At 42.9% G+C, this 14,255-nt stretch overlaps 1 protein-coding gene across 1 annotated transcript in view; it reads right to left on the bottom strand.

Moving 5' to 3' along the window:
- KCNQ1 (potassium voltage-gated channel subfamily Q member 1) overlaps positions 1 to 14,255 on the bottom strand; it is a 570,329-nt gene that overhangs the window by 445,216 nt on the left and 110,858 nt on the right. The window contains exon 2 of the mRNA XM_050953696.1: positions 9,924 to 10,014. Within this exon, the coding sequence (XP_050809653.1) occupies positions 9,924 to 10,014 (91 nt within the window). The remainder of the gene's footprint in view (positions 1 to 9,923; positions 10,015 to 14,255) is intronic.

Genomic DNA, 14,255 nt, shown 5'->3' with positions numbered 1-14,255 from the left:
GTTCCAGACAAGTTTGTACAGCCCATGTTGAAGCGCACACTGCCATAGTTTCACCTACACAGGCCCCAAAGCTAGCTAGATTACTGCTATCTTGGGTACATCTAAACACGCTGCAGTCATACCCTGCGACTGCAGTACAGACATATCCTGATCCACTGGTCTGAGCTACAAATAACATTATGACGCAGAAGAGGGGCTGGCTGGGAATGGTTGCTGAGGTTTCTTGTGCAGTGCTTATCCTCAGGGTCTTACACAGGAGAGAATGATCATTTTGCTCCCCAGCATAGAAATGGTAAGAAACAGGCAGCTGGCAGGAGGGAGCAGCTGGTGGCACAGTTATCACCAGAACTACACAGCAGAAAAGTGCTTATTTGATTTACACATCCAAAGGGCTGGGTTTAAAACAAGCTCTAGGTAGCAGCAAGACATGGAGGAGTGGGTACAGCTAGAGCCTGTGGGGGATTTTTAGCCCTCTCTGCAATGGGATGTCCTATGAGAATACAAGGCAGATATATTCCTGAAACCACGCTAGATGGCTCGCTGGTATTTGAAACAGAAACTAGATCTTTCATTTCTAGTATCGGGGTAAATGCTTATTACACTGGTTCAAATCCAGGTTATGTGAATAATGGATGAAAGTAATTAAACCTGATGGTTGTTTGGTGGCCTACATGAAATTAAGAACAATTATACCTTGAATTTAAATAGTGATTTAATCAACAGCACTCAAAGTGCTTTATTCCCATTTTGCAGGTGGCGGACTAAAGCATAAAAAAGAATAAGAATGATTTTCTTCAGGGCTACACAGCAAGTCAGTGGCTTTTGTTAATAGAATCCAAGTCTCCCAACCGCCAGCCCAGTGTTCAGTCCTTTGAACCACAGCTATCCCAGTGAGTTGTTGGTCTCATTCCAATTATTGGGAAAATCTGGCCACATTGTAAACCCATTCCTCCCACACAGTTAGCATGAACTGACACAAAACTGCCAACCCCCAAAACATTCAAAATCAGGCCCCGCAAATCATGAGATTAAAAAAAAAGTCATTTGGGGCTCTTTTAATTTGCCTTCTTGGTTTCTGGGCCTTCAGATTATATTTTCCCTGCAATCACGAGGGATAAATTTTTTCCCCTCCCCCAAATGAAAGCTGAGATTCTAAGCTCCAAGAGCTGCGGCTTTAAGAGAAGCATTCAATATCATAAGAGTTAGGACATCTTAACTGGCAGTCCCAGCAGAGGCAAAGGATTGAATGGGCATGGAGGCTGAACTATCCTAGCCCTGGCCCTTTTGGATCAAGACAGAGGTATGCTGCTGGGACAATGCATAGCCTGTATTGTATCTGTTCTTTGGAGTGAGTACATAGATCCCTAGGGCTCCTGCCCCCTTCCCTCTACCACCTTTCACATACAATAAGCTCACAATTTATTAAAAAACAAAAAACAAAACCCACTAAACATCAAAGTTCATCTCCCAAGTCCCCACCTACCCCCATATGAAGACTGGGATAAACTCTCTTGATGCTATTGTTTTGCTCTTACTGACAGCAGATGCAACAAGATAGCATTATGAAGACTGTCTTCATAGTGAAAAGATTTAGATATTTCCCTCTCTCTCTCTCTCTCTCTCTCTCTTTTTTAAAACATAAATACATAAAAGCTGGAGAATAAAGCCTAGACTTCACTTAAGCCTTCATTCCAACCTAGTTTCTCTTAAATAGAGAATAAATTCCCTTGCCAGCTATATTAATATTAAAAAAAATCTAACGTGTAGAACTTGACTGAGGGTCTTTTAAATATATACATAAATACAACTATTTGTATGAGTAATATTTAAGAAGAGTAGGAGAAAGAACCCAGAACATACAAAGTTGAAAATGACATACATTCCCCATAAAAGTGTGCATTAAAAAAAATTCTGGGGTGGAAGCAATATTGAAGAAAATAGCTTTTTCAGGCACACTGAATAACCTCCAGTTCAGCAGAATATTTAATCCTCTTGGATCAGGAACTTGGATTTTCTTAGATCATGCTAACAGTATTTTGTTGCATTCTGGCACCATAAAATCCTTGCTTATGAAAGTAAAAGAAAAAATATGGTCTCTCTGGGAACATTTCTCTCTGAATTACGTTTTTTTCCCCCACAGTTTAAATATTGTACTCTCAAAATCAGTTTTTATACAAATACACCACATTCTCTTCATGAGTCATGGCAAAAACTCTCCCGCACCAGTACTATAAACGGGCCAAGCATACATGTACTCTTCAAATGATGATCCTTTTGCAGGTTTGGCTCTGACCTGAGCTAATGCTGGCAAATTGCCAATGTGCAACCAGGGAGTCAAAACCCTACCGGAGCACTATCTAGTGAGGCAAAGTGAAAATAGCAGACTGAAAATTGTGATTATTTTGAAACAGACAAAAAACCACTTCTCCATAATCACTCATCACAACTATACTTAGGGCATGTCTACACAGCACAAGCTGTGCTTGGGCTAGCCTTCCCAAGCTAGGTGGAATCATGGGTTTCAGGGTGGGTAGTACACGCCTGGCATGGATCCTGGTTATGAATTTGGCTTGCTAGCCTGCTCTGAAGCCCACGCTGCAGTGTCTTCACTACTAGTGTTACCTGCATTAGCTGGATTCATGTTAGCTCGGGTAGGCTAGTCTGTGCACACTTACTGCTGTGTAGACATATCCTTAGACCTGGCTACATCAGCCCTCTTCACAGCCACATGTAGTGATAAAGTACAGAAAATGACTCAGCTAATTAGAGTTTTCTTGTTTAACATAGCAGGCTGGAAAACACTTCAGGAATATGTTTATATTTCATGAGGAATAGTTTCCCCTCATTTATTCTTGTAATTTAAAGGTAGTTTTGTTTAGGAAAATATTAGAATTTTTAAACACTGGTTGGTAAGTCACCATCTATGATGCAAGAATCCTCTACATACTCAGTGTGTAGAATAAGAGTCCACAGACAGAGTTATTCAAGAACAGTTTTGTGCTTTAAATTCACACCCTGCCCTAAACTGAATTAACTTTAAAGTGTAGACATGCTTTAATTATTCCAAAATTAAGTCACTTTTATTTCAGAATAGATAGGACATACAGGGAGCCATTTTAGAATAGCAACTAGAAACAGTTACTCCAGAATAGCTATGCAGGGCAATTTCCTCATACACACAAGCTCTGAGATTGTAAAATCCTATGGGAAGAGCCCTTGTCTTATCTGCCTACAAAGTAGGAGCTGACTGAAAAATGCAATACGTTTTCTGCAAAAGTTTTGGAATGAAATGAAAATTGTGTATTTTATTCAAGTGGGGGTTTTTTTGCAAAATTTTTCAGTTTTTTTTTTAATTCCTTCTCGCCTCCATCTTCTCCCATTTCCCCAACTTTTTACAGTAGAAAAGAAGGGTGGAAAGAGAAAAGGGGTGACCTCTCACAAAAAACAAAACAAAACAAAACACCCCCCCCAAAAAAAAACAATCTTGGGTTTTTCGGTAAAGAAACAACAAAACAAAACCTGAACATTTTAACCAAAATACCAATTTTTGGTTCCGTTGAAAAGCCAATAATTTTCTTGAAAAAAAATGTCTGGGTGAAAATATTTTCAACCAGCTCTAGGTGTTACATGTTCATAATGGGCCAGATCACGAGCTTTCCCTCAGTAATCGTCTTAAACACAACAGCATTTTCAGACTATATATGCACTCGTAAGAAAAACAACAACAGCAACAACAACTTTAATAATATGCCTACCAACAAAGACAGAAAAGAGCTTTTCAAATTTCCTTCTTGTGGAAGATGCTCAGACTTGTGGCGATTGGTGACCTTATCAAAACCTAGATACCTACCATAGGTAGATAGATGGATCATCCCTTTTAAGAGAAGCCCAGAAGTAAGGGACAAGGGGCAGTTATGGGAGGCATAAGGCAGAGATAGTGGAACAAATAGTGCAAGAATGGTGCAATATCTTCCCCTTATGTGCTGGTACCACTCTGCAGGCTTGGGATCGGGGGAGGGCCCCAATATAGCCACTCAAAGGGAGTGGGGAATACTCCAGGGGAGAAGAGTCCCTGTGTTCTCCTGAACATAGGGACTTCAATTTTAGGTGGTCTTTATATAGGCCATGTAAGGTGGAAGGAAGGCTTCTTGTGCCTTTCCCCCACATTTTATACGCAAGGGTCAGGCATTATCTGGCTCAGTATCAGTTAGTCAACACTTCTATATAAATCACTTTGGAAATGTGCAAGTTGCTATATACACAATTCAATTTTGCAAAAGTTTTTATTGATCAGTCCTTCAGCTGACAGTCTCATATTTACTTGAGTACAAGCTGAGGGACGGTTTCTGCCTCCAAATCCACCCCATAGCATGTTGGATTTATGGAGAACTCGATCTTAGTTGAAGGACCCCACTGTCCAAGGTCAAGGGAAAACCTGCCTTGGGCAGGGCACTGGTACTTGCCCTCTTGGGAAAACGAAATGGATATGGGGACCCAATTTTACAGAGTTCAAATAGGATGAGACACTTATTTAAATTTTGGCCTCACAAAACACATGCTTGTATTGTGAAACTCAACATTTTATACAATAGTTTGAGAGGCCTCATGACCCTCAGACTCCACAAGGTTCACTCCAGTCTAATGTTAACTCTTCCTATTATCCCAGCTATATCCAGACAGCAACAACTTCCTCCAGCATCTTACTCCACTTCCGACAGACATTTCTACATAGCTGGCCTTTGAGGCCTCTCTTTTATTAATACTAGTTGGTAAGTAAACTTGCCTGCCCTTCTTATTTTGTACCTAGTTTCCTTCTTCATCCACGCCTGACAACAGCAATGTCACCTGCATTCATTGTTTTCCCCAAAATCAGTATTATTGATTCGTATTGCAGTACACCTACAAGTCCTAGACCTGGACCAGGCCTCCATTATGCCAGGTGCTTTACAGACACAGAACAAAAAGATATTCCCTGACCCAAAGGAGTATGACAGAAGTTTGCATTTAAAATATGGGTATAAGCACTCCCACACAGGTCTGTCTGAACTCTCCTCATGCCTTATGACATCTTTGTTTGGAGCAGCAGCTTGCACTCCTATTTTTGCACTCCTTGACCTTTGACTGTAGCTACTCATTTCCATTTCTTCCATCCTTGAAGTCATACTGTAGTTTCTCTCTGAGGAGCTCTTCCATTACTTCCCATCTAAGAGCATCCTAAGTCCAGTTCCCATGGTCAAACATATTACATAGATATATCATAAAAAGATCTGCATAGAAAGCTTTGCTAGGCAGATACTAATATGAGTCACATTCTGATGCCCTTACTTATGATGTTCAATGGCACCTTAACTCCATGAATAGTTGCACTGCAGTTGGATAAACTCTCTAGGGCCAATGCAAGTCAGACAGCGTGGAGGGGATTGTTCAATAACCAGCTCCTTAATCATAGCCTGTGGGGACACACATTTGATCATTTAATGTAAAATGGTTCCATGTTGACGGTCAAGTCAGTCATTGATGAAGATGCTCTCAAGAAGAGTCTCCCATATACAATATATACATAAGGAACAATTTCTCATGTATTTACTGTAGAGATTTCATTAAACATCTGCCAGCTGACTCAGCCCTTCCCTGCATACTGAAATATAAACTCAGACTAATATTTGCTTTTGCATCACATGCATGGGTGCACCTAAACCTCCATATAAAAGTTTCTGTGCAAACAACTTTGATGAACACAGAATACATTTCTTTACTGAACTGACTGCCAGAACACAGCCTTTTGTTTTAAACAGGCACTTGACCCTATTGTATATATCACTGAACTTCCAAAATTAACCCTTTGGGAAAAGAAAGTCAGGATTCGCCATTGCCAAATATTGATGCATATAGTTGCCAAATATTGATGCATATAGAATTCCCAATGCGGGATTAACTGCTTATAAATTAATCATAGCTTTTGTCATCAGAACAACAGAAATGCAGATTTGTTCTAGCCGGTAAGTAAGGTAATCCAATACCAGTGATGATCAGTTGTATGTTCCATGATAGCATGAAACAAATGCATCAAATACAACCAGTTATGTTGACATGAAGGGTTTCACTGAATTTGATACCATGCACTCAATATGAAATATTACACTTACCGACTGGTAAGTGCACTATAATTTTGAAGGAGATACTATAAAAAGTGAATGTTATTGTATAGGTAAGCAGAAATGTCTATAACTAATACAAAATCCCATTTATTGAAAGGGAGGTTTGTAGATGGACTCAAACCTCTCTCTCCCTCCCTTCGTCTCATAGAAGCGGCCTAGTAAACACAAAATTAAACTTATACATGGTGTCATATACATAGTGGTTGCCATTAAAATCTAGTTTAGGAATATATCATATGCCCATTACTGTAATACTAACACTAGTCTTAGTTTATGAAAAATCGATCTCTCAGGTACCACTGGTAGTAAGTAATGGTCATTTTTTTACTTTTTTAAGGCAGGATTTCTCAAACTGGGGGTCGAGACCCCTCAGGGGGTCCCAAGGTTATTACATGGGGGGGGTCGCGAGCTGTCAGCCTCCACCCCAAACTCCGCTTTGCCTCAAGCATTTATAATGGTGTTAAATATATTAACAAATATTTTTAATTTATTAGGGGGGTCGCACTCAGAGGCTTGCTGTGTGAAAAGGGTCACCAATACAAAAGTTTGAGAACCACTGTTTTAAGCACTATTTTTTAAAAACAACTGGTATATGACTGTATACTGTTGAGGGGCTTTTCTAATAATTTTAAAGTCACTACAGAGAATATTTTTACCTACTGAGAAGAATTTTAAATTTCCCATTTTTAAAAATCATATTGAGATTGCACTTGAATGCTGTATTGGTTTAAGCATAAATCTACAGAGATGGTGTAGTGGGTATTAGCGGAAGAGTATACACTTTCCAAATTTTCCCTACAGAGGCTATCAATATTCAATATCATATACAGCTTCTGTGATTGCAAAAAATAAAGCATGCTGAGAAAACCTGTGCTGTAAAATATAGACCATCTCTTGATAATAGTTTTCTGCACAGTAGACAGTTGAATAAGGTGTACAGAAACATACAGCAAATGTACAAGTATTAATTGTTTTTGAGTCAAGTGGGCAATTTAAGTTTTAATTTCTTTTCTGTGATTCAACAATCTGAATAATTCTTTGAAAAAGTTTTCTTGCTACAGTTTGAAGACAGGTTTCGGGCAGAGATCCTGAAAATGCTTCCTCAGGCATTAGAGTTGATAATAGGTAGAGAGAGAAAGAGACATTAGCAAATAACATTAAAAGGGGAAGCAACAACTTCACTGTCCTACTAGTGATTTAAAACTCATTCCAGATTAGCAACAAGGAGTCTGGTGGCACTTTAAAGACTAACAGATTTATTTGGGCATAAACTTTTGTGGGTAAAAAAAACCTCACTTCTTAAGATGCAACTGATTAGAAATTCCAGATTAGAAACATCATGGAAAGCTACAAGACATCCACATTGCTCCAGACTATAAACATGTATGAGTAGAAGAGGGGCTCCTTTTGCTGCCTATAGCAGAGATGGGCAAACTACGGCCCGCGGGCCAGACTGTCCTGCCCAGCCCTTGAGCTCCCGGCCGGGGAGGCTGGCCCCCAGCCCCTCCCCCGATACCTCGCTACCCCACAGCCACGCCACTGTGCGGACAGCGCTCTGGGCAGCGGGATTACGTGTTCCTGCTGAGCAGCACGGCAGCACATCTGGCTCCGGCCGGGCGGCATGGCTGCTTGACGTGCTGCTCTGAGCGGCATGGTAAGGGGGCAGGAAGCGGGGGGTTGGATAAGGGGTGAGGGGTCCGGGGGGCTGTCAGGGGACAGGGAGTGGTTGGATGGGGCAGAGGTTCTGGGGGGTGGTCAGGGGACGGGGAATGTGGTGGGGTGGGGCTGGATAAGCAGGGTGGGATCCCGGGACTGAAGTCCTTAGTGTTGAAAACAGAACATCATATTTTCTGTCCTGAATGCAATGCTTTAACTAGCTACTACACAAATGGGGAGCTAAAATCACAATTTGTCTTATTACACCTCTATCATAAGGCCCATTATGGCAGCTTTTCCTTAAGTAGCCAACTGCAGAGTGACGGGTGCATCCTACCCCAGTTTCCCTTTCTTCAGTCGACCAACTTGCCCATCCTTTCCACAGACTAGACTAGCAACCATTTTGTGTGCCCAGGAATGGAATGCTGTCCCTCTCAGAATTCAATAAAATCCAGATATTCAGGAATCATTTATTATTTTAAGTGCAGCCATTTGCAGATCCCACCAAGTGAAACAGTTCACAAACCCCAAAGTAAAACAAGATAAAAAGACAGCAATTCACCAGCTCTGCCATCCCTATCTTGGGACCCTCACTCTCCAAGTCATGTACCTAGGAGGTCACAATCCATGATTCCTGTGTGTGCCCCTATTCCAGAGCCTCCACCCCACTGGCCTTTTCAATTTTCTTGCAACTCTTTTGCAATAATCCTCATCTCTGGTCTTTTCCAGGTGGGGTCCCCATAGCCTGGTGCTCCCCATGCCTATGACTGCTGAGTTCCTGCAGAATCACCCTATTCTCTTGGGTTTGGCCTGCCCTGGATCTTTCCTTTTACCTAAAGGCTGCCATATGAGTCTTCCACCCGATAGGGTTTCCCCAACTCCAGTCAGTCCTGTCCCACAAACTCTCTACAGTTCTTCCTCTGCACCAGCTTGTCCCCTCCCCACTTCTGTCCTCTCTGAGGGGGTTCATGCAGCTCACTTCAGGGAACCCTCACCAGCTCCCTGCTCCTCCTCTTCCTCCTGCTGCTGCTTGCCTCTTCTTTCTCCTTCTCTTAATTACTTCCTGGCTCTCTATCAGTGCTCATGTCCTGCCAGAACACACTGGGATGCTATTCCAGCAATTTCTGGGGGAACTGGAATGGTGTCTTATGGCATTTCCAGTCCTTTTGGCACTGGCATTCCAGCACTTCTCAAGCGCAGCACTCACTCTCTGTTTTTTATAGATGCTACTAGGTGTTGTCTATCTGACCCCACTGGGAGTCAGCTACTGTAATCAGGCACAGGACAACTGGACCTGTTCCCTCTAAAAGGGAACAGTCACCCTATGACAGCACACCTATACTTATTTTTGAAGATGGTTGACAGTATTCTGACAACAAATGAATTACCTCCCTGAAAACTAGAATCTAGGCCTTGAATATGGATCCACATGTTCAAGACAACAGGTGCAAATACTGCCCTGAGCAAATAGAGTGTGGTGCAAATACTGCCCTGAGCTTTGCATTTGTCTTTAGTCAACCCCTTGGAAAACAGGTAGCAGCTTTGATGGGCTCTGGAAAAAGCATCTATTGAAGAGAAAGCCCCTCGGCAGATCCTCAGCTATGACAAATTAACCCAACTGAAGGTCTTCCCCCTGTGAAGTGGGGCCTTAAGGCTGGATTCATCTCCCATTGAAGTCAGTGGGAGTGCTTCCATTGTCTTCAGTGGACTTTGGTTTAGGTCCTAAGGAGAAGTTAAAGAAAGGACAAACTCCAGGAAGAGAAGTGGTGCAGTCTTGTTTGAAGCAGTCTCAAATGGGTCAGACATGCTGCATCAGAAATTCTGGGTGTTCAGAATACAGGGTCTGACTGCCCTCTCATCCTGATTTTGCACCTGTGTGGCTACATTCATTTCTATGGCATTATTCTGGATGTACACTGGTGTAAGGGAGTGAAGAAACACATGCATAGAATGAGCATGTGAGGAATTTACTGTTTTAAATTCCAGGTAACAGGGCAGAATTTTAACAAGTCACAAAAATATAAATTCAGCAAATGCCACTTAAGAAAAAAAATAGGAAAACACACATACCCAGAGACATATTAATCCAATGAACATCAATGTACATACCATCCAAAATAATGTCCCTGTGGCCAGAGTTGCATATTGTTCAATTGTAGAAAGCACACTGAATATGAGGCAGATCAGCACTATAAGGAAACTGGAAAAAAAAAGTAAACATTACTAAATATCTTCTACTATAATTTAGTAACAAGGGGAGGGGGGTGAGGAAGGGAAGGCAAAATAAACTAAATTTTAATTTCATTATTTCTTTTGTACATACAGAAATAATTTCTTTTAAATATAAATGTAAGAATTTGGGAGCCATTTTTCTTTTTGTGGAACAATTTATTCATTTTCATACACAGAATAAAGTTGTTTTTTTTCCTTGAAACTTATCTGGGGAAGTTTTCTTCTTACAAGAATGCCACTGGTTAAGAAAAAGTAATGTTTGGACATTATCATCATGAAGACCAGGAAATTCCAGGTGGTAAGTTAAGCCTCTTCAAACCCTAACCTGTTTTGGACATTGAACTTGTGTTATAGTCCTGTTTCTGGCATACCTTTTGCATTACTTAAAACTGATTTCCAGTGGGAGTCACAGGAATATTTCAATCTGGGCAGCAATGGTGTCCCTAGCCTCTGTTTGCCAGAAGCTGGGAATGAGCAACAGGGGATGGATCACTTGATGATTACCTGTTCTGTTCATTCTCCCTGGGGCACCTGGCACTAGCCACTGTCAGAAGACAGGATACTGGGCTAGATGGACCTTTAGTTTGACCCAGTAGGGCCATTCTTATGTATTTTACATGAGTTTTTGGTCTTCCAACAATTATTTTAAGAAACCCTTTTTTTGAGAATTATTATTCCACTTACATTTGTTTTTTTTAATTGTGACATTATTTAAATATTGTCACGGATTATATACATTCCCACCAGATTGTCATTTTATACATTTTGCAAGTCATTTGGCATATCTCTCTTGACATACAAGGAGTAAGGTTAGAATGGCCCATCAGCCTTTTTTGGTCAACAGATCAAAACCTATAAGGTTACTTATTTATTTTATATAGATTTATAGTGTCCCTCTTGACTATAGTTGAATAAATAATTTTACTTTTAAGAACTTTGTTTAATTAATTAATTAATTAGATTTCCCAATGACTGACAAATATATGTCTGATTCATAGAGGAAAGAAGTCACAAGTGTCGCTCTGAATTCAAATGACTTCCTCTAGAATTTTAAGGAGTTGTGGAATAGGATTAATCTCTAATTCTAGTAATGGTTTTAGTTGACATCTAATGGGAGAGTTAATAGTGCAGTCGAATTTCTGTTTAAGTAAACCAAGTAGATGACACTAAACATCTTCAGCATTAGATTAGAAGGGGTCAGAGAGTTGGAAAAAGGGGATTCAGAGAATTGGGATTCTATTGTAAATTGTATGTCATTTTTGAATCCCAAAAAACAGATCAAATTACAAATGTTCCCCTGCAGCTACAGTTTCATACTATCCACCTGCATATTTTCTGTTGCTCAACTAACTGTTAGGGCTTGTCTGCAGCCATGGGATGTAAATTCTAGTCTGCCCCAGAGTGTCGCACACTAACTGGCCTGGGTAGGCACAAGAAGTTCCCTAACATGCATCAATGTAGTACTGTTAAAGAAATTATAAATAAAGTAGATTTAGATTATATATAAACTGTTAAGAATACAAGGCAGTACAGCATTCAATGGTGTGTGACGACATCAGTGGCTCTATATTTATTTTAATCAGTGTAAAATTTTAATTAGGTTACTTAGTACATAATAATGGCCCAGATGGTCCTCCACAAAACAAGCACAGAAGACCATCACACACAAAAGGGAGGCAGCACCATATCCCCGGCACCCTCATTCCCACCATTAGACCAAGTGGAAGCCTCTCCATGCATTCCAGGATCCACTCTGGAGGTAAGAGAGAGTTGAGACTGAAACAGTGTGTGTGGGGGAGGATGAGAGGCATGACATGGGGGCTAGTTAGATGCAGGTTGCTGTTTGATCCCACGCAGAACCTCCGGAGCAGATAACTCAGCTCGAGGGTATTGCTGCTGGGAAAGAGAGGGGTGACCTGGTGTAAAACCATAGGGCCACTATCTAGATAGCCCTGGCTCTCACCTAGACTGGGAGACTCATCAAGTTCAGGGGAGGAGGGGAGATCCTACGGCATCTGCCATGGGGCTGAGGTGCGTGCGTGTGCACATTGATTATACCCACCCAGTGGGATAATATGAGGGCGTTCCTTGGAGACTTCCTCCTGCTTTTAGTAGGAAGGGATGGACTTGGATCAATACATTTAGAGGAAGAAACTGGCTAAATACCTTAACCAAAAATCATCTCACTAGTCATCACATGTAGATAAGTTAATATTTTATAAGTGTAAACAAAAGAGGACCGGCAACATAAGACATATTTGAGATACTAGTAGTTATAGTATAAGCATTTCTAATTTATCTATAGTACTATAAGATCTTCATTACAATAATATCTGAGCACCCCACACTCTTTAGTATATTTATCATCATGACACCCCCGTGAGGTAACGCAGTGCTATTATCCCCATTTTACAGATGAGGAACCAAGACAGAGAGGCTAAAATTCAGGGACAAACACTGTGAGCCAGACTGAGGTTGCCTAAGCTCCCTATACAATGAACAGAAGAGACGGGCACCTTAGAAAGCCATCCACAAAAGCCAGCACACTAGGCAGGGAGCCACGTAAGCTAGCCAATGGAAGATGCCAATGAGAGGGCTATGTCCTAAACCCCTTCCTCTTATGGAAATAGGTACCTAAGTCAGGGATGGAGGGAGGTGCCTATCTCTGCTGGCAATTCATGAATGGGAACCCTCCTCCCGAAGTCAAGCTGCTTAGGCACTTAAATTGTTTTTTCTGAGAGTGAGTTAGGTGTCTGCCTCACGCCACACAAAATGGCTGGGTGTAAAGGAGGAAGTAGCAATGGTGGTGCCCACCTTTAACTTTTAGTCCAGTGGATAGAGCACTTACCTTAGATGTGTGAGAACAGGCTTAAATTCCCCCCTACCCTGCCTGATGGGAAGAAAGGATTTGAACAGGTGTCTGCCACCACTCAGGAGAGTGCTCTAACCACTGGGCTGTGGGATATTCTGATGAAGTTTTCCCTCAGGCTCTTCTGTGGAAGCTGTTCCACTGTAGATAAATAATGAAAGTCACTGGAGGAGGAGAACTAGACCCTCGGTCTCCTACGTTCTAGGTACCCATACCACCTGGCTACCAAATCTCTTGCTCTCTTTCTCACCAATGACTATTTATCCACAGTGCAACAGCTTCAACTTGAGTAACTGAGGGAGACCTACTTCAGAATATTCCTGGGGCACCTCCTCCTCTTCCAGCAGCAGTAGCGAGTTTTTGAAGGAGATGCGATCCAGTGGGCAGCCTCTGAGCCCTTGCAGGCAAGGTAGGGAGACCCCACCCCAGAGCCCACACCCCCAGCCGGAGCCTGCACTCCTCCTGCATTCCGAACCCCTCAGTCGCAGCCCCGGAGCTCCCTCCTGCACTTTCAGCCACTCATCCCCGGCCCCACCCTAGAGCCTGCACCCCCAGCCAGAGTCCTCACCCCCGTCCTAAACGCCAACCCCCTGCCTCGGCCTGTTGAAAGTGAGTGAGGGGCGGGGAGAGCGAGCGATGGCGGGAGGGGATGGAGTGAGCAGGGGTGAGGCCTCTGAGAAGAGGCATGGGAGCCTCGGGGAAGGGGTGGGGCAGAGGTGTTCATTTTTTTATTAGAAAGTTGACAACCCTATTCCCCCCACCACCAGGGCCAGCTCCAGGCCCCAGCGCGCCAAGCGCATGTTTGGGACGGCATGCCGCAGGGGGCATTCTGCCAGACCCTCCGCAGCCGCAGGACCAGTGGACCCTCCGCAGGGACGCCTGCGGGAGGTCCACCGGAGCCGCGGGACCAGCGAGCGGCAGAGCGCCCCCCGCGGCATGCCACCATGCTTGGGGCAGCAAAATGGCTAGAGCTGGCCCTGCCCACCACTACCCCTACACACACACACACCAAGGCCCCTTTAAATCTCAAGAACTGAACCCCCAGATAGAGAGAGAGAGACAGGACTGGGAGGACCCCAGCTGGGGGCTCCTATCATGTGCCAGGCTCCCACTGCTTGTCCCAGGTGGGCTAGGGAGGGACGGGACTTCCTCTTCCTCTGCACAGACTGCTCCTGGGGCTGGGTCAGATTCATCTCTGGGAACCTCCCCCAGCTGCAGAAAGCTCCACGGCTTCTGGCTCAGAGCCCAGCTCTGAAGGAAATGCCACCACCAGCAGTTGTGCTGACGTAAGGGTGGCAGTGCCATACCACACCACCCTCTCTGCTGCACGGCTGCTGGGA

The sequence above is a fragment of the Gopherus flavomarginatus genome, chromosome 5, assembly GCF_025201925.1.
Source record: "Gopherus flavomarginatus isolate rGopFla2 chromosome 5, rGopFla2.mat.asm, whole genome shotgun sequence".
Taxonomy (NCBI): Eukaryota; Metazoa; Chordata; order Testudines; family Testudinidae; genus Gopherus; species Gopherus flavomarginatus.
This window is presented reverse-complemented; position numbering and strand designations above follow the sequence as displayed.